Consider the following 21444-nt stretch of genomic DNA (forward strand, 5'->3'; position numbering starts at 1 on the left):
TCTATCACGTAACTCTGGTCACTCCTTTCCATCTTCACTGTCACTATTCTAATTCAGGTCAACATCAACTCACATCTGGATTCCTGCAATAATAGATCTCCCTATAGCTACTACCATCTTCCTCCAGTGTCATTAAAACTCATCTTGTCTCTCCTTTACCTCCACAGATCAATGGTCCCAAACTGCTACTGTGAAGCTCTCCAACTGCATCACTCTGTGGGACACTTTTACTCTTCTCCCCTAGTCTTAATTTCTTTTTAAGATTTTATTTCTTTGAGAGAGAGAGAGAGAGAGAGTGAAAGAGAGAGTACAAGAAGGGGGAGGGTCAGAGGAGAGGCAGACTCCCCACTGAGCGGGGAGCCCAACTGTCAGGGCTTGATCCCAGGACTCCAGAATTATGACCTGAGCTGAAGGCAGAAGCTTAACTGACCAGAGCCACCCAGGCACCCCTCTTTTCCTCTAGTCTTACAGTTCTTCCTTCATTCTTCATTTATGCCATCCTTTCTTGCCCCAGGATATTTACACATACTATTCCTTCTTCCTGGAACACTCTTCCCCCAACTCTTCATCAGGCTAACCCATCTTTCAAATCTCAATTGAAGCATTAATTTATCTAGCGAATTTTATCCAAAACCTCAAGCTGATTATTACTTCTATAATGGCTCTACCCACACTGGAGTGTAAGCTCCAAAAGGATAAGGACCTCGTTTGTCTTTTCAACACATCATCACCAGTGTCTGTCAAATAATGTTTAACATAGAGTAGATGCCTAATACATATTTACTGAATAATGAAGGAATATTATAATAAAGACTAAGGAAGGGCAGATGGTTGGTGACTGGTTTTATCTGGAATTTATGTAATTCATACTCAGAGAAGATTTTGAATCATGATCTCTTAATAATACTTACATTTTTGCCTTCCAGTACATTTGGGATCATGGCAGATTCTCTCCAGCAACTGATACCTCTCCAGATTTCAGCAGTGCCCTCCCTTGCACATTATTGTTCCAATTTTCACATGCCCAGGCAGTGTTATCATTCTTCCAGAGAGAAGTTCTAGTGTTGATTCTGCTGTTCAATAAGACTCATTTTAGATATAAGTTGATCTCAGGTGTTATAAGTAGTAGAAATATCTCTTTGATTATGTTAGTAATATCTATTGGTAAGAGATATCCCTGCGATGTTACCACATAAAGAAAATATTCTTTTATCATTTCTTTTTGATTGCCTTTAATACATTGCTTCTTAACCTTATCTTAATTCCCTCCTCTCTTCTCAAGTCAGTCTGTGATAATTGCATTAAATTTATGTCCAGTCTTTATACATTAGCGTTATTAAACCTTGTTTTCCTGTCCACTCATTATGCTTTATTCATTAAAAATTGTTAGTATTTGTTAATTTCATACCAAATGGTACACATATATTTATATCATTCTATAATCAAATGGAGAAGGTACAAGTACCATTCTCATTTTTACAGGAGAGTGAGCTGCGGCTTAGACTTGTTTACTGAACTATCCAAGTTACAAAGATACTAAGTATTCAATATGGAATTTGAACCCAAAGTTCTGCCTCCAGTTCCTTTGAAACTCACAGTTTGCACTGTGCTATTGTTTTACTTGCTGAGATGCAAGTTACCTTTATTTTAACTCTTTGCCCTCCTCGCCCTTAATTTTCTGTATAAGGCAAGGCTTCCACAAGTACTTGTTTGACTGTTCACTGGGTTATTTTTATTACCGCTGGATGACAGTATTTGTGGTATCGTTCTGTTTACTGAATACTTTTCTTTCAACCCAAACTGAAGGTAGTCTTATGTAGGAGAGGCTAGCAGTGCAAAAAGTGCAACATGGATAACTAATGGTCAAAAGGAAAATGCTCTTTTAGGTTGTTTTCAAGAAAAAGACAAGTTTCCTGGGTTTTCACCAGTTAGTTAGCTGGGGTTCAAACTGATTAAGGAATCCCTATGGATATAATGCTAGTAACCTAAACTTTGTTTTCCCTTCAATATGTTAGCTTGTGTAAAGAATTCCCACTGTATATAAGTGTAAAAAGAGAGAAAAACTGGCAGTTTTCCTCTGCCATGGATCTATATTTTATCTTTGGAACTCTCAACCGGAATACTTACAGATGGGAGAGTTACGGATATCATCTTTCTCCTTCTCTCTCCTCGTCCGTCTGTCTCTCAACGGACTCCTACGAGCCCCGCAGAACGCCAGGCTGTAGAACTGCATGGTTTATGGCGTTGTTTTACCTGTCTCAAATTCAGAAACTCCCCTAGTGAAGGCACACAGCTCTCCCTTCCCGCTCGCGTTCCCTCCTAGGGGAGCTGACGGATTCCCGCCTCGAAGCCCTCCCGCCTCCACCCTCCCCTAGGAGTCATTTCCCGAGCCGCCCCAGGATGACCCTCTGACCCACTCGGGGTGAGGGGGAGGGAGGGAGGTGGTCAAGAGGTAAATGGGTCAGGAGCTTGGCTGGGACCAGGACCCTGAGGAGTCCCGGGTGCTGCGGAGGCTGCTAGCCTGCGGAGCACCGCCGGCCCACTGCAGCTGCTGCGCGCGGCGGGCGCCTCTCCTCCGTTCAGACTCGGGCCAGGCAAGCGTGGGACCGCGCGCTCCCGCTCCTCCCGCAGCCGCCGAGGGCTCCGCGGGCCCGGGGAGCTCTGCTGCAGTTGAGGGCCAGCAACCGTTATGGTCACGGACTTGGGGGCCAAGGGTGTCTAGTCTAATGGTTAGGGACACTGGCTTTGGAGTCCCATTCGGGTTCCACCTCTAGCCTCCTAGGTGACCTTGGGCAAGTTCCTTCGCTTCAGTGCGCCTGTTTCTAAATCCATGAAGGAACTGAGGTGATGGCTAAATCCTAGGACTGTTGTAAGAATTAATAAATAAAGCACTCCTAGCAAGTAGTAGGCGCTCAGTTAATGGTTAACAATGATCAGCGATAGGAGTTAGAAGCGAAAACTGCTCTCGGTCCAGAATGTAGGTTTGGGCTTTGCTTTTCCCGTTCTTCACCAAGGAGTGGGGGAAGGGGCAGCGGGAGCACCTGCCCTACACCCCCTCCTCCTTCCTCCCCCGCTCCAAAATAACTCGGGAGTACCGGGAGAGTCATTGGTCCTGGCCTCGGGCTCGGGCTCCTTCACACACCCAGACTCCCCAGCCTTGAAGCAGCTCCCGGCACCCGTGGCACGTCTCTTTCCCTCGAGCTGAGGAAACATTTCGGGCGTGAATTAAGTATCTCCCTCCCTCTCCAACCGCCGAGCTCACTCGCTGCCTTCTCCGGGGCTCGGCGGCCGTGGGGAGCCGGGCAAAGCCTCAGGCGGGAGGGAAGAGGCAGCCTCGGGGTCTGAGTGTCTCTCTGCCCTGGGAAGGGGAGCGAGGTCGAGGTGGAGCGGAGACAGAAGGAGAACGCCGGGCCCCCAGACGCCCCTAGGCCCCTTCCTCATTTTCCCACCTTCTGGGGACCGCTCCGGTTTTTCCCATCCCGAGCCACACTCAATCCCTGAACAGCCAGGTGTCCCTACCCGCCACTCGCCCTCTCCAGCTGGGACAGAGCTCCGGGGGCCCGGCTCCGCCCGCGGCAAGAGTGGGCGGCGAGCGCAGGCCCGGGAGGTAAGGAGCGGCGGGAGGCGGATTGGGAGAGTGCCTGCACGTGCGCGCGCTTGTGCGCGTGCTCCGAGGGTGTGTGTGTGGGGGGTGTCCGCCTGGGGCGCCCCCCCAGGGCCACCTGTCCCTGCTGCACCGTACCGCCGCTCCAACCCTCTTGCCCCCGGCACCCGGGGTCAGGCGCTAGCCACCCGCGTTCCCCAGGCTCGCATGTCCCATCACCCGCCTCATCCAAACCCCACCCTCCCCACTAATAATTTCCCAATGCAGAATCAGACAGAAACCTGGAGAGACAGCGTTGCCTTTCTGCTCCCCTCGCCCCCCCTCCACCTTCTATAAATAATCAGGACTAGCGGGTCAGGCACGTCACACGGCAAGAAACCGGGACCCCGAGGTTTTCTTCTCTGGGAATAGGGGGCAAAGGGTGAGGAGGAGGAGAAAGGAATCGCTCGTGAGTAGTGAAGAAAAGCTTGCTCCTTGACTCCTAGAAGAGACCAGGGATCATTTTATTCTTCCTTTCTTTTTCTTTCTTTTTTTATTTTTCCGTTTCTTTTTTATTCTTTACTCCCCTACACACCCCCCGCCCCAAATCCGACGGATTGCTCAGCACTTCTCCCATTGGTTTCTTTCTTCCCTCCCCCTTTGACTACTGCACCCACCGTCCCTTCCCCCATCCCCCACCGCACAACCCCCATCTCCAGCACACATCTCGCCCCACGTAGGGGGGAATGCTATTCGCCAGGAAATAAAGTTCAAACTCCTCTCCTCCTAGGCTTGCTGATACCAGAAGTGGGCTCCCAGCCACCCCTTTTCCACTAGCACTCCACACCTGGTATCTTTTAAATTCCCTATCTGGTTTTGCGTATTTAAGAGGAAACACACATACACGCCCCAAAAACCCGTGAGGTGCAAAACTGCCTCCCGGAACTACCAAAACTTACCAGACGCTCTAGTTGTTTTTGTCTTAACGAAAGGAAAACAAAGATTTTACTCTGGGTTCACCTGTGGGGTAACTTTCCTATATTATTCGAATATGTATATGTTATACATATATATGTTTTTCCTTTTTCCCCTTTAATTTTTTTTTTTTCCTTAGCGAGAAAATCTGCTCGGTCCCAGGCAGCCGCCGCTGCCCCTTTGATGTTTTGGTACACCGTGCGCATGCGCCTCACATTAGAATTACTGCACTGGGCAGACTAAGTTGGATCTCCTCTCTTCAGTGAAACCCTCAATCCCATCAAAAACTAAAGGGATGTGGAGAGTCCGGAAAAAGGGCTACTGTGGGATTTGGTCATTCCCCTTAATAATCGCCGCTGTCTGTGCGCAGAGGTAAGTGTGCCCAGCATTTCTCGTTTTCATTTCACTTTGAAGGGCTCTGTCTGCATACCTCTGTGATCAGGGATCTGTAGTGAGGATCAGATAGATGCTGAAGACGCTGTGCCTGCTGCCTTATTGATGCCTGTTTATTGTCTTTTCTTTCCTTAGTGTCAATGACCCTAGTAATATGTCGCTGGTTAAAGAGACAGTGGATAGACTCTTGAAAGGCTATGACATTCGTCTGAGACCAGATTTTGGAGGTAATGGGGTTGCCTTGGAAATAAGAAACAGCCCAGCTATAGCCTAAGCTGCCTTGTGAGCTTTGTGCGCGCCGTGTCTTCCCTTTCCCTCATTGTTGGCTGCACGTAGTATATCGAATGTGTCTCTGTGTTACCATATTGAGCAAGTGATCCAAACTTAAGCCGATTTGTTGCTATCCAGCACTTAGAGGGTCTTTCAATGAGACCCTCTTAGAGTGTATAGGTGACTGCTGTTCTTTAGCTCCACTGCTGAAATCCTTGGCTTCACTGTCTTTGATTCATTGAGATACAAACCTCTTAAGTTTAGTTAATGGTGTGCCCAGAGAACCTGGCTTTCTGGAGGCCATCGTGAACATTTTTGAGAACAAAATGTGCAGGCAATTGGTTGAAAAGTGACATTAATCCCCTGTGCCCGCCTACTTTGGAAGAGTTCTGGCAATGGTTTAAAGTGGCTGGTATCTGGATGTTTTCCAGTCCTGAAAGCCCCACTGCTTGGGGCGGTGGGAGGGAAGGGGTTGGGGAGGGCTAGAAGGTGGGGAGGGTGAGTGGGAGAAGGGCTAGGGACCTCTTGCTGCAGCCTTAGATACACTGACGTGCCCATTTAATTTTGGTTTAGACTCTTAGGAAGCTCAAAGAGTTAAAACCTGCTTTACGGAAGGGGGGTGGAAAGAAGGAGGAGGGGGTTTTAGTGCAATATATAAAAATTCCCTCGGGCTAGACTGGGCTTGTCGGGGCTTCTGTGAGTTGTGTGTTTCCGCATACTGAGACATCTACATATGTAGATAGAATTGGAATTCCTCTTCCACGAGGGCACGTGTGTACACGTTCCATAGAGCATTTCCTAGAGGAGTGCCAGGCACTCCTTTTAAAAAGGAGCAGAGAAGTGAAGAATGTAAGGGTGAGCAGCGGGGGAGGGATTTGAGGCAGAATACCCCATGCCCTGGGGACAACTCTTGCTGAGAATGAATGAAGTTCTGAGAAATCACGTGGCTGGCTATCTTGGTTCTCAGGTCCCCCTGTGGCCGTGGGAATGAACATTGACATCGCCAGCATTGATATGGTTTCCGAAGTCAATATGGTGAGTACTGAGATTTATAGTTGTGTCTCCTCAGACCTTCATTTGGGGACAGGAAGTAGAAAGGAGCCGGTTCGTGGGGGTGGTGTATGCATAAGTATGTGTATGAAGTGGGGCTGAGGGCTGGGATTTTGCTTTGGAGCCCCCTGTGTTTGAGGTTTCAAAGCCTTTGCTTTTGGTCCCTAACGATTTTTCCGACCTGGTTTGGATACTTGGGAATTGGCACAGAGAAAGTAAAATGCATCATAATTCACGTGCAAAACACAGCAACATGCAGAAGATCCCCTGCAGAAGCCACATGTCTTAAGGCTTAGTGGGAAACCAGATTCATCAAGCATTTTCTGAGTTTGGGGTGGGGTCAGGAAAAGAGGGAAACGTTTTGATTTGATATTTCACAGGGAATATAACTACAAACTAAACTGTCAAAGAAGCTGAATAAATGACCCTGGGATACTGATGTCCACTTGTTGCTTTCAGAGATGGCCTCTTTACAGCTGATGGCAATCACCTCCTCCCACAATTGTTCACCAGCTCTTTTAACGTGGGCTGCCCACCAAAATAAATAACAAAACTTGGTCACCCTATTTTCTAAAGGCAAGCTCAGACCATGCGCCCTAGCCAGTCACTTCTGCAGTGTTATTCACCTCATATTCTAAGCTTGTACAGTTTATGGACAACAGCACTCCTTATTGGCTACCTTGTTGGACTGGGGCAAATGCTAAGAGAAAAAGCCTCGGTGTTCCCGACCAGGAACACTTGTGGGGGGTTTGCTTCATGCAGGAGCGCCCCCTGCTGCCCTTGTTGGGGCACTGCAGACATACAAAACATTAAGTGTCCCAGATACCCCTCATTACTTGGGCTGCTTACCTGTTTCTCCAGTGACTTTTCTACTCTGTTTTTGAAGTTTTCTCCTTTGGAAAAGTCTCTCTAGAAAGGCCACCTTTGAATGTAAGTGTTACTTTCAATCCTGAAAGCACACAACACATTTCAGAAGATCGTGTCGTGGCATAGTTCTTCCTAGAAATGAAATGAACTATTTAAATAAGAGGATGTCCTGTGTGAAGTTTTATACAAAACACTTCTAAGCCAGCCATGGGGACTTGAAAGTTAGGACACTTATTAAGTAACTTAAGAGAGTCAAAGTACTAGGTAGTGGATATGCTCTCAACATTATGCAAATTTTCATATTCTCGGAATTCAAATAGAGACCAAGCTCAAGACCAGCCTTCTCCCTATACGCTCTCCAAAGACAGTTGATAATCCTGAGGCATCACAAGGTTATAAAACATCTCACGACTACTCCAGGGAATATTCAACAGTTTCAGCAATGTTTTAATGCCATGTGTATCTTCTTATATTCTAATTATTGGGGAGGTTTTCGATATATAGGATACACAGAATGAGACAATATTAGGTGATTCAGAACCACAGATTTCCCACATATTATGAAAATCCCCCGTAGTCTAGAGAATACGTCTTCCTTGGGAAACTAATTTCTCAGATACACAAATATTCACTTTTGTGGGATTATGGAGGTCTTTCATCAATTTAAATTTGGAATTTTACCATAACAATTTAAAAATGTCCTAATGTGGGTATCTCCCAAGTCCCAAACATATGAATCTAAATTGTGTTGCTAGAAACAAAGTTGTATAGAAATCAGGTGTGGTTCTGTGTGTCCTACGTGTGGTTAAATTAGATTCTCTTGCCTTTTGATTTATTTATGTTGCTTTTACATAACAACATCACAAAATGGTATTCTATAGAACAATTAGGAAATAGAGTCCAAACAGATGATGAGAGGGTTAGAAGTTGCTGTGAGAGGTCAGCTAAGAACTTAGATGTGTTATATCCCCCAGTTGTTTAGAGTAGTGTTTTTTTTTTTCCCCTGAAATGCATGCAGCATTTTGGGGAGGCACCTGAGCTGGACACAATGCCAAGACCTGCTAGTCAAAATATAGACACCAGCTAAGGCGAGGTGTCATGTCTTAAAGCTGTTTACTGTTGCTGAAAAATCATGGGATGTTGAAAGTGCAAAAACAAATGTCAGGTTGTAAATAGGCCAGTACTGTAGCATTAATGATTAGAACCAAGTGTTAAAAATCCCATGCCAGCTTCCTTTCTTAGCCTACTGCTAACACATGTGGACTTGTCCAGACACATTTTTACTTGTTGAAAAATTAACACTTATTTCAGCTAACGGAGTGACTTTAAATTAATCCTTCAAAGAAAAATTTTGCAATGTATGTTATTTTTAAGTATGCTTATTTGATTTGAAGCAACAGATGGGAAATTTCATCACTGGTGTGTGTAAAAAAAAAAAAAGGTGTTCATGGCATATTGCCCCCTGTATACAGGTCTAAAAGTGTTAGTATCTTTTGATTATTTTTAGTTCTGAAAGAATGATTGATTATTTAAATGAAACCTCAAAATTAATTAACATACATGTTTTTGTCTCATTATCTTTTGTGACCAGTGACCTCTGGTAATTGTAACTTTCTTTTACTATAGCAAATCTTCCTTTAAGGGATGGTAGACATCAGCCCATTTAGATTGTCAGTGACTCATTTGTACTGAAGGAAGAGACCTTTGTCAATTTGATGCTCCTGGTAAATGACAATAATAGAAATATCTAAACCAAGTCAAGAGTCTTGAATACTAGTTCTGCTTCTCGGTCATCCTGAGGGAATTCACAGACAGATGAGGCTCAGTATCCTCACCTGTTAAAGGGCAGGCACAGTCTCTTTTTACCTATCTCATGTGACTACTAGAATTAATAAAACAATAAATGTGAAACTATTGATATTCCATGAACATAGCTTATGTGGAAGACTGAGTAAAGGCTATCAGTCAAGAGACTCTATCTACGCCAGCTGTGCCCTAAATGTACTTGGGTCAGTAGTTGATATTACCAGGTCTCAGGGTATTTTTATGTTTGAAATGAGAGGGGACATGTTAAATTGATTTCCAACTCAGTTATATGTGTTGCTGGTTTGGTTCATTACAGTAGCTCTGTTGAGTACAAAGAAGTTCCGGGAAAACTTGGAAATCCAGCATAAATGTCAGGAAAATGCAGAATTCCTAAGTATCCTGTAGTCGTGAGTGTGATTCAGGAGGGTGAGGATGGTAGCTCATTCAGGTGACCACTGGCCCAATGCTAGAGATTTGCAAGAATGTGATTTCAATTAGAACGCTCCTGAGCGGAAAGCTTGGCTTTAGAATGAAATATTTTTAGATGTCTTGGTTACATTGGCAGGAATCTTTTTGTTAAGACTCTTTGATGAAAAGTGCATTTTAAGATCCAAAATTGGCTCTGAGAATTATGGACCGAAATAGCTTTCTCTTCATTTAAATCAGATACTTCTCCATCTTGAAACAACACATTTGCCAACCAAAGAGGGAAGCAATATTTCACTTTTGAGGAAATAGTTCTAGTAAACACACACACAAATTACCTTTTTATGGAATGGCGAAAGAGAAAAAGTGCTGCTTTTCTTTCTTTTTTTTTTTTAACAGATGTTTTCTTGCATCACCAGATGCAAAGTTTAAAATTCAATTCAACACAAATGCGTACTTAACAGCTACTATGATCCAGCCATGTTGTTAGGCCTTAGAGACAGAGCAATGAACAAGATTGATTTGTCTCCTGACCTGATGAAACTCAGCGTGTAGGTGTTCACTATTCTTAATTCTTCTGTAGTCTCTTACTATACTTATACTTCTCTTTTCTCTAAAACTTTTTTTATGAGCAGCCAATTGAGTACCTAGTGGTCTATATCTCCCATGGGTTCCTTTGTCACTTGTTGGTTTCACCATTCATTTGGTATTTGCCGCTTCAAATTGCTATATATGTTACATATTCATTCTAGCTTCCTGATTCCTGTTTATAAACTGCATGTAGGCAGAATTATAGTATATCCCCCCATGTGATTTTGCTCTATACGCAATGATTGGCTGGATGTTTGACTCCTTGTGAATGCTGCAAATATTGGGTGAACTGTTTGTTTTCATAGCAGCAGTTTGTTGTTATTCACTAGATACTGTACCATAAACGGGGAGAAACAGAGCATAGACTCATAGGCCTCAAATTCAAGGCATTCACTGTTTAACCAATGTAGAAAGAATCACAATGCAGGTTTATAAGTGCTTTGAAGGAGGAAATAAACAGGGTATATTGGGAATACAGAATACTGAGATATTACATAGAAATTACTAGGTGAAGATGGGGTTAGAGGGCTATGGATAGATGTTCCAAGCAGAAATAATGGCAAATAGAAGAAAAAAACCAGGAAAGATAAATGGGGTTAAGGATTTGCAAGTAGCATTAAATGGCTGGGGTTGGGAGTGGGAGTAAGGAGGTGGTAAGAGCTGGTATTGAGATCATAAGCAGTGATTAACCTATAAAGATCATTTTTGCAGCTTGCTGAAGAGTTTAAATTTTGTTTTGAAGACTGTAGAGACCCATGAAAGGATGTGACTAGGAGAATTGCATGAACAGATTCACACTTCAGGAAGATGCTTCTGAAATACAGAGTTAAGCAAAATCTAAAGGTGGGAGATAAGATGAAAACTCATTGCAAAAATCCAGGAAGAGTGATAAATTGAGGCAGGGATGTAAAAGAAAAGATGTAAAACAGGGGCATTTACAAGGTAGAAATACAAGGACTTGGTGAATCCCAGATTTCTGATGGCACCATTTATTGACATGGAGGACACAAAAAGGGCAGCCAAGTTGGAGGCGGGGTGGGGGATTAGGCATATGGACAGACAGTGAGCTCAGTTTGGGTATGTTGACTTTTCTAAAGACATGAAATCTCCCACTGGAGATTTGAAAATACAGGACTAGAGCTACGTAAAAAGTCGTGACTAGAGAGATGAACTTGGACATTGTCAGCATGTAAGTAGTACTTACAACAGTATGAATGGGTACAATTGAATAGGGAAAGTGACAAGACAGCTACAAATGGAGATCTGGTGAGCACTGTAATTTAAGCGGAGGAATATTGAAAAGGAGTCACAAAGATTAATAAATAGCTAAGTAGCAGAGGGTTAGAAAGAGAGCCTGAAGATTAGAATGTTTTGGAAGCTGAGGTACAAGAGAGTTTCAAAAAGAAGAAAGTGGAGGAGCGCCTGGGTGGTTCAGCCATTAAGCGTATGCCTTCGACTTAGGTCATGATCCAAGGGTGCTGGGATTGAGCCCCGCATCTGGCTCCCTGCCCAGGGGGAAGCCTGCTTCTCCCTCTCCCACTCCCCTTGCTTGTGTTTCCTCTCTTGCTGTCTCTCTCTGTCAAATAAATAAGTAAAATCTTAAAAAAAAAACAAAAACAAACCCTTTAAGAAAAAAAAGAAAGTGGAACACCTGGGAGGCTCAGTCAGTTAAGCCTCTGACTCTTGGTTTCGGCTCAGGTCATGTTCTCAGGGTTGTGGGATAGGACCACCTCATTTGCTTGTTTGGGAGTCTGCTTGAGATTCTCTCTCTCCTCCCTCTGCGCCTCCCCCTGCTCATGCTCCCTTTCTGTCTTTCTCTCACAAAAATAAATAAATCTTAAAAAAAAAAAAAAAAAGAGGAAGAAGAGAGTGGTTAGCAGTGTCGCATGCCACAATGATCAATTGAAATAAGCTCTCAGACTTAGCTCCCAAGTATAGTAGTAACAGGAGCTCTCCGGTAAACTTAGAGTGGTCTAGTAGTTCGAAACTATACTTTTGAAAAATTTGAATCTGAAGGGCAGTAGGGAAAGAGTAATTGCTAAAAGGGATGATATATAATTTGGAGAAATTTCCTTTAAAAGGGAGGAGGTTGCAGATACAATGCAAGGGATAGGTAGGGTGGCAGGACAGGAAGCTAAAGGCTTGCTTGATGGAAGACCTCTCTATTCTCTCTGACATGGGAGACCCTTTCTGTCGAAAGTAGAGGAGGTTAAAATTGGCTTCTGTGGAGAATGGGTAAGTGAGGTTACCTGGGACACTTAGAAGGATGGCTAGGAAGCATGAGGCATAGTGAAGGGTATGGGAACACTCACTGGCCACAGGCACACTTAATTCTAAATAAATTATGCTTAGAAGGAGGCCTCCTACCCAACTTTTAGCAAGCTGTCATATTCTCTCCTTTTTCTTCTTCTCCTTCCCACTCTCTTACCCCTTTCCCTCTCTTGTACGGTACCCAACATTTTTCATTGTCATCATAACACTAATGTAATAAAATAATTGCAGTTAATGCTTATTGAATTTTTAACTCATGTAAGTATCCTGTTGATTTACATTATCTCATCAAATCTTCCTATAAAAACAGTGAGATGGCTAGTATCAACCTACTTGCAAAAGAGGAACCTGAACCCCAGAGAGGTTAAGTGACTTGCTCAAGGTCACACAGCTAGCAAATGACTGATTTCACACCCCTTAATCTTAGCCATATGATTATACTGCAGTTTTAAACGTAGCAAGGCCTCATTTAAAAAAGAAAAATCATTTTCATCCCTTGAGGACCCCGTTTTGTTGTAGTGTTTGTTTTTATTCTATTTATTTGAAATAGTGGATAGACCAGAAAAACTAATCCTTCATAAGATGATATTCCTCACTCTTTACACCTTAAAAAAAATCTTAATTCATTAAAGTGATTCCAGGTAGCTACTTTATTCAGTGTATATTAAATGTAAGAAATGGTCCCCATCCTTGAGAAACTAATATGTTAAATTACATCTATTGAGCATAATTTAAACCATGTAATAAAGGAAGATTTACATAAGACCTTGACGAATTCAGGATATTTCTTGTGTCATAATTTCTTTCATTATGAATGGGTACTGAGAATAATTTTCTTGTTGCTCCAGAAGAATCTGTCAGATAACCATTAAGGCCAATAATTGTCAGAAAATACTGGCTGGTATATGTTTAAGAACCATAAACTCAGTGGTTATGGGCTGTGGGTGGACACTATGTTAAAAGACCACACCTTTTCCTTACTTTTTTTTATTATGAAGGCCGTTTTCAGTTGAACTTCTTTCCATTGAGAACACATTTTTCTGATTTCTGATAAATTGCTCTTGCAAATAATTCTCTTAAAGGTGGTTGAATTTTTTTTCTTTTCTTCCTGGATCTTTCCTTCCTCCATCCCACGTAGTGTAAATGAGACTCATTATAAAGATTACATGTCTAGAAGACTTACCTACTCTTTTTTTTTTTTTTTAAAGATTTTATTTATTTATTTGACAGAGATAGAGACAGCCAGCGAGAGAGGGAACACAAGCAGGGTGAGTGGGAGAGGAAGAAGCAGGCTCATAGCAGAGGAGCCTGATGTGGGGCTCGATCCCATAACGCCGGAATCACGCCCTGAGCCGAAGGCAGACGCTTAACCGCTGTGCCACCCAGGCGCCCCAAGACTTACCTACTCTTAAACATCTATGCCATTTGATATTACAGTTTATAAATCTATTTTTTTCTTGGTTAACTCTTAGAACAATTTTTTTTGCTGTTTCTTTATGGGTACCCTGAACAATGCTCTTGCTTAACTATGGCGTGAAATAAATACATGACTATGGGCTTACTCTGCAAGAGAAAGGAGGTTAAGGAAATATCTCAGGTTTCATATTGTAGCGTATCATGGGTACTTCTGTGCACTCCTCTCAACCCACTCAAATAATTAAATGGTTGTGGGAATTCCTTTAAGAATGGAAGTCAGATAAAGTGTTTTCCTTAGCTGTATGGGAGGGGCATGTGTATATGTTAATTTTTCGGGAAGGGCACTGATTTGTTTTCTGATCATTCTATAGCAAGATTTCTTACGCTCAGCATTATCGTCACTTTGGACCAGAAACTTCTTTGTTGTAAGGGGGCTGTCATGTGTGTTGTAAGATGTTTAACAGCATCCTCGCCTGTACCGACTAGCTGCCAGAAGTACTCCTGCTGTTGTGAAGATCAAAAATGTCTCCAGAAATTGTTAAATGTGTCATGTAGGGTAAGGGGATTGTCCTTGGTTGAGAACCGTTGGTGTAAAGAATGGTGTTGTGGTTTTATCTCCAACCAAAAAGAAAAGAGGAGATTTGTTGTTGAGACTTTTCTCAATAATCTTTTGCATAATCACGATTTTCATTTATGTTTGGTGGTACTTTGTGACAAAACCAATTTTAAAAATGCCAACAAACATCGAAAGCAAAAATTATCCACACCCCCATCACTTCATTAAAACTGTACTTTAATTGGTCTATATTACCTTCTAGTTCTCATCTATTTGTTTATTCATATTTGACACATTGCACTTATTTTGTAGAGAGAATTTTATAGTCTACATTTTCACTTAATGCACCATGAATATTTTTACAGAATTATGCTTTTTTTAAAAAAAAATACGCATCTCTACCTCCACTAATGTGAACCGATGTGTGTTTTTCTCTGATCTTACAAACATACACATGAGTATACCGACATTTTATTTTTTATTCACTCTGTATTTTTTCAAAAACAATTTAAAAATACATTTTATAGATTACTAGTCTTAATTCTAGCTATCAATTATTTGAACATAAACATATTTACTTTTACTTATGCATCATTAACAATAATATACAAATCATATACAAAATAGAGAACTGGATTTAAATAGCATATAAATGGAAATTTAAAAAAATTATAAATCAACTTGACTTATGTTTACACAGCTACTCTTTACTCTGTTTCTATTCTGATATTACTCAGTTTTTCCAAAATGAACTTACATTTTTCAGATGACAAAAATACTTAGAAACAGTTAAATGAGGAATAAGAGGAAGGATGGTTATGAGTTTTTAAAGGACACAAACACAAGATTTTATTTTAGTATTTATTTATTTTTGTGAGAGAGAAAGAGAGAGAGAGAAAGAACGAGCATATACAAGGGAGCAGAGGGAGAGGGAGAAGCAGGCTCCCTGATGAGCAAGGAGTCCAATGTGGGACCCGATCCCAGGACCACAGGATCATGACCCAAGCTGAAGGCAGAGGCTTAAACAACTGAGCCACCCAGGTGCCCACAAACGCAAGGTTTATATGTTGCTTCCAGTTGTACATTTTATTTGCAAAATGCATATTTTATTAAACAAGGAGGGAAATGGGTTTATATTATCCTGTCCCTATTTATATGGAAAAATATAGAAATGTCTTTAGTCCATTGGCTCTTGCTGGTGCTCGTTTTGTTAGCATTCTATCTGCATTTTTATGCCAAGTCTCATTTTTCCTTGTTGTATAATTTGGCACTTACTGCCCACTTACTTGCCAAGAGGTCTTAACTTAGAAGTAATTGGCAATTGAAGATAAAATAACTTCTCTCCTAACACAATAGCAACAATTAATGAAGTTTTAAAGGTGAATCTACATATATCTGAGAAAAGTGATACAGAAAAGTAAGTGATAGGAGAAGATCAGAGATGCATGGACAGTACCTACCACAATGCCTGACAATTAATAGGTGCTCGACAGGTATGGAATGGATGAATTTGTTGAATGGGTAGTTGAAGGACTCCAGGACATCAAGCTACAAGGAAATATTTATCAAGTGCTAACTTAAGCAGCACTATGCCAATTAAGCTAGATTGTGGAAGGATGTGAAATGGTTCTTACACAGGGGCTGAGTCTAGAATCAAGAAAGCTTAATCTTACTGCTGAAGAGGGAGGTGAGGGTAGATGGAGAGAAGAATATTTCAGATAGTGGGAGAGGTGAGTGGTGTGTCTTTCAGGTAGAAAAATCAAAATAAAAAATTGAGAACCAAATTTTTACAGTGATTCTCAGACTTCCCCTTACAGTAGAACCACCTGAGTCTAGTCTTAATATTCATATTTTAAGGTCCATATCCAGAGTCCAACTCAGTAGGTCTGGAATTGGGTTCAGGAATCTGCATGTTTAAAAGCTTTCTGCATGACTGACACGGGCACTATCTGAAGGCCACTGTTTGAGGAACAGTAATTATATAGTGAAGTTGGAAGCTAATACAATCACTAATAAAGGAATTTTACAGCAACTGACTGGCCTCTAGGTAAAATGTGGATTTTTGCAACAATAACAAGCTAAGTGGTCAGAGTGGGTGGATTTGTAGAAGACTTCATGAAAGAGAGTTGAGCCGAACAAACAGGACCAGTGCGATTTGAATAGGTGGGAAATAGCAGTTCTGTGGGAAAGGGCAGTGTGTAGACAACATGAAGAAAATCATTACATGTTAGCAATAATAATATTGCAAAAATATAAATTTATGGTGTGTATATCTCACTTAATATTCACAAAAACCCTATGAACTAGATAATAGTATTATCACTTTCTTTTACAAATGCAGCAACTAAGAACTAGACGGATTATATAATTTCTAAGATTTTACAGCTAATGTGAGTGTATTGGAATGGTAGGGTGCCTATGTAGGGTATGAATATGCAGGGTATGAATACGTAGCGTGAGCTTAATTGCACAGGACCTTGACAGTTGTGCAGAAGAGACTTTGGAGGGGCGCCTGGGTGTCTCAGTCATTAAATGTCTGCTTTCGGCTCAGGGCGTGATCCTGAGGTTCTGGGATTGAGCCCCACATCAGGCTCTTCCCCTGGGAGCCCGCTTCTTTCTCTCCCATTCCTCCTGCTTGTGTTCCCTCTCTCACTGGCTGTCTCTCTCTCTCTGTCAAATGAATAAATAAAATCTAAAAAAAAAAAAGTTATAAAAAAAAAAAAGAAGAGACTTTGGAAATTCTTGAGTGGATGCTCTGACATGATGAGGGGACCTGAAGCATCTTCACAGAGAGTAGAAGGCAGGTGACATTAGAGGAAGTATGAGGAAGTTGAAAAACATTTTCCAGCTCTGATTTTTATTTTTATAAAATGTGCTTTGGCGTCTCCACACCAATTTTATTGACACAGATGATGAAAATATTTAGAAAGAACAAAAGTTGAAACAGACTGTGAAATGGGGGAGGAATGAGCACCTAGCACAGTGTTTGATACTATGGATAAATTAATAATAGCCAAATCAATTATTTAGTTTTAAGTTGTCAGAAAAAAATCAGAAATACTGATATTTTAATATACATTTCAGGGTAATATGATTTGGCTATTCCTTATTTAGAAAGGTAGCTATTTGGTGGTTAGTAATAATAGTATCACACATTTACATATAGAGACAATGCCACTGAATAGCTTCCTATAAATTATTTATGGCTGCCTGATTATAATTCTGGAAGTATATGCTTAAACGTAAGGCCTCAGTGATTAAGCATCTTAAGATTGCTCCTCTAAAGATCAATAATTCAGTGCCTAATTGGTACAAGACCATCGAATCAAAAACATTTTTTAAAATGTTTATCTACAGACTTTTCCATGAAGTTTTTAAAAATTAAATAGGTAGTTTTTAAAAGCCATGCTTCATTCAGCTATTTTATTTTTTATTTTAGATAGAAATGGTAGTTGCATCATGAGAATTTAATCCATCTACTTGATTTGCTCAATTGATGTGTATTTATCTATGCACTAATATATAACGTACATTATCAAACATACTTGAAATATTTATTTATTTATTTATTTATTTATTTATTTATTTATTTTAGAGGGGGAGCAAAGGGGAAGGGAGAGGGAAGGGGAAGGAATCTCAAGCAGACTCTGTGCTGAGCACGGAAAGCCCGAAGCAGAACTCCATCCTCCCACCACCTAGAGATCATAACCTGAGCCGAAACCACAGAGTTGGACGCTTAACCCACTTAGCCACACATGCTCCTCAAAATAGAGATTTAAAGAGGATTTGATATATTTTTATCTCATGCTCATCTAACACTGGGTTAGGTTTTGCATTTCCCATGAAAATAGAGTGAATAATAATGGAAATTAAGGGCTGTTTTATTCTGCATTATTGTTCTGCTAAAGGAAAATACTGGATAGTATGGCTTGTAATATAGGTAATTCAAAGGTGACTGTTTTCTGTGGAAACAGTCCCATTTACTCCTACCTTCCAATTTCTAAAGCATCAACATCAGACATGTAGTATTTTAGAGAATGTGCTGTTCATCCCTTCCAAGATGGAGCCTTTGTTTTCAAACAATTATTGAATCTTCCTGTTTCTTATAAGTTGGATTTCACAAAGGACAGTATAGTAACATAGCCAGCTTTTAAACAATTCTGCAAGGGTAATCTTTAAAAATTGTCTGGTTTTGTGAGGGTGTTAACATTTCATCAACTGTAGATTTCTCAAGAAATACTTTTAACATTAATCTTTAAAGAAGTGATTTGTAGGCCATTTAAGGAATATCTCAAAATAAGCAGAGATGTCAAGAGTTTTAAATACAAGTGAGTAGGTGCCAATTATTGGGTTGTAAAGTCTAATCGCCAATCTGTAAACTTGACCACTGTTGAACATATTGTGCTCCAAAAAATAAAATTTAAGTACTTTTTCTGTATGCTTTCTTTGACCTACAGAGAAACTTCAAGGCTTATTTTGTAAATACATATTTCTATTTCTTTTTCCAAGTGAATGTTTGAGTTAATAGACTGAAGATCTCTCGAAGCATTCTCCCACCAGTCAGTTGTGTAAACCATTGCTCTTTCAAGCACTGTTAAGCCAACACTCTCTTTTGACACTGGTGGGGCTCATCTGCTAGGCTGTGTAAATTTGCATCTGGCTTATGTGTTGGAAGAATGCTTTTAAGTGTTTACTTGAATCACATTAGCATGCCTGTATGGCAAACCATTTTCCTAACTGAATTCATTAGCGAATGATACCTTTGTTCCTCTAAAAATCATAATACTTTAAGTACTTGCCAAATTTACAGGTGAAATATCTGTAGAATTACAGAGCATATGAAAAACACAACTTTCCTCATTTCCTTCAGATTTTTTGGATGCTTTATGTTAAACTTTAGGTGTTGGAGGCAAAGTTCTGTTCTATAACAAATCTGAATAAAAGCATTTTGCCAATTGCTTTTTTTTAACACTAAAAAGGTAGTATTTCCTGACAAATATATTATTTTCTGATTACTCAGAAAGATCAGCTCTCATTTTCATATCTTAATTGCATATTTTCTAACAGACCAGAAAATTCTTCCTATCCATTTAATGAACCAGCTTTGAGAGCCACATATTAAAATGCTTTATCTTATTAATTTACCGAACTGACGCTGATCGTCATCATCACCACTTAGGTGGAAATTTGTTTTTAATGGAACTTTCTTTACTTAGGTTACTTGAGTCCAAGTGGCAATGCTATAGATGTGTCCTAGTTTTAAAATTCCCAGGTTTGGACAAAATACCTCTTAATTAAAAAATAGCCACAATCCCGGAGCTCTGGGTTTCCCATTTTGTTGTTGCTGTTGTTGTGCCTACTGCAATTGTGGCAGGAATAAAACCTGATTAAATCAAATGCTACTTAGGTCTTTGAGCTTTAAAGAGAGAGAGGGAGAGACAAAGAGAGACCCAGAGAGGGAAAGAGAAAAAGGGAGAGATACATGTGCTTCCCTTCTTGAGGAATGTGTAATGTGTTTCAGTGGTTGAGAAATAGCACATGGCCTTTCTTACATAGTTGCTGGGTCCTATTTAGTATAAATGAATATTTATGTATGTAAAGTATGCAGCAAAGATTTACCATGTAAGAATGTATGTATAACTAAGGACTGTCTTTTTGAATTTACGCGATATGAAATCAACGATATCAAAGTGCATGTGGATTCTCTGTTCTTTTAAGCATTTGATAGCTAATAAATATTTTTAAAAAGGTCAATGAAAAATGGGAGTTGAAAAATTGCAGTATACCTTTGACGTATAACTGGGTCATATTTATTTTGATTAATGACACTGAAAGTCACTACCATTTTTTGAGAAACCTTAATTTTCAAAATTTCTATGAAATAAGAAGTATAATCACATTTTACAGATGGATAAACTGTGGGTTAGAAGATTTTTGTGAGTTAGAACCTATTAGAACTAAGACAATACAGCCCTCCTTATGTTATAGCTGGAAAACGCTGGAACTGGAATTTGAGCCTGATTTGTTCCCTATCCCATTTATTTTGTGTTTTTCTGAAGTTAAAGGAAAAGGAACTTGAAAAAATTGAGTGGACCTGCATCTATCATAATCTCCCAGGGTGATCATTAATAGTCCACATTCCAGATTCCCAGGTGACTTTTGGGAAACCTACAAAAATAAAATAAATAGAACAGAAGGAATAAAATCTGTAGTACACAAAAGTAGGCAGTCTAATTCATTGAGAGATCAATTAAATTAGTAATTTTCACTGTGTCAGCATCATTAGAGTTTGTGGGTAAATTGAAGATTATTATTTACTTTTTTCTTGGCTATTATAAATCATCTTTCATCACAGGAGAATAAATTCAATTCTTGCTTGAAACAAATCTACTCTGGAAAAAGGATATGGTACTCCTGAGAATTAAGAACAAAATATGATTTTGATTAAATTTTATGACTTTTAGAAACAAGAAAATATCAGCCCTTCATATCTTACTTGTTATTTTAACGATGTGGTACCTATCTCAGTATCTGAGCATCTCAGAATATTCAGTAAAATGATGATTAACATTTGTGTGAAATAATAATTGTGATGTATTTCAAGGTCAATCTAAAAGACTTCAGTTTGAATACATGTGCTCTTCAAGGCTGAGAAAAACATGTGGCTTAAAATGTTTCTAATTTCTTTTTTTCTACTTTATCAAATATACACCTAGTTTGATAAAAAATTAAGAATAAAATTAGAGTACATATATTTTATATATCTAATTTTATACACATATACATATATATGTAATTATTAAGTTCTAGATTTCTTTTGAATGTAAGCAATTCTTGGGCTAAAGTATGCTATTGCATTTTTTTTTAAGAAATTATTTCTATAGTTATTGTGAAAAACTCAGTACTTATATCAAAAGCAGGGACTGGGAAGTTCTGGATTTGTCCTGAATTTGTCACTGATGATAAAACCTCCTACAGAATTCTTGTTCAGAGTTTTCTATATTTGGAAATCAAGGAAATTAAATGAAAGATATAAGGTAACTTCCAGCTATTTTGTTTTTATTTTATTTTGTAAAGTGGGTTAATTTATGTTAAATAATTTTCTTAATATTCTCCCATTTTAAAAACTTCCATTTTTTAACTTGGATTGTTTTTGTTACTTGTTTCTGTCCATTATAGAACAATTAGTAAACTATAATTAAAAGTGAAGATGCCTATTAATGTCATCACCCAGATATAA

At 39.9% G+C, this 21444-nt stretch overlaps 1 protein-coding gene across 5 annotated transcripts in view; it reads left to right on the plus strand.

Annotated features, from left to right (window-relative positions):
- The first annotated feature begins 3102 nt into the window (after positions 1-3102).
- Positions 3103-21444, plus strand: part of GABRB2 (gamma-aminobutyric acid type A receptor subunit beta2) — a 237378-nt gene continuing 219036 nt past the window's right edge. For 2 of the 5 annotated variants that reach the window (XM_002912516.4, XM_002912518.4), the window contains exons 1-3: positions 4854-4930; positions 5087-5178; positions 6189-6256. In XM_002912516.4, coding sequence (XP_002912562.1) covers positions 4854-4930; positions 5087-5178; positions 6189-6256 — 237 coding nt within the window. Of the gene's footprint in view, positions 3608-3997; positions 4053-4499; positions 4611-4697; positions 4931-5086; positions 5179-6188; positions 6257-21444 lie in introns of those variants that run through there. The other 3 variants (XM_034656770.1, XM_034656771.1, XM_034656772.1) reach the window with 3 other exon arrangements.

Source organism: Ailuropoda melanoleuca, chromosome 3 (genome assembly GCF_002007445.2).
Source record: "Ailuropoda melanoleuca isolate Jingjing chromosome 3, ASM200744v2, whole genome shotgun sequence".
In the NCBI taxonomy this organism is placed as follows: Eukaryota; Metazoa; Chordata; class Mammalia; order Carnivora; family Ursidae; genus Ailuropoda; species Ailuropoda melanoleuca.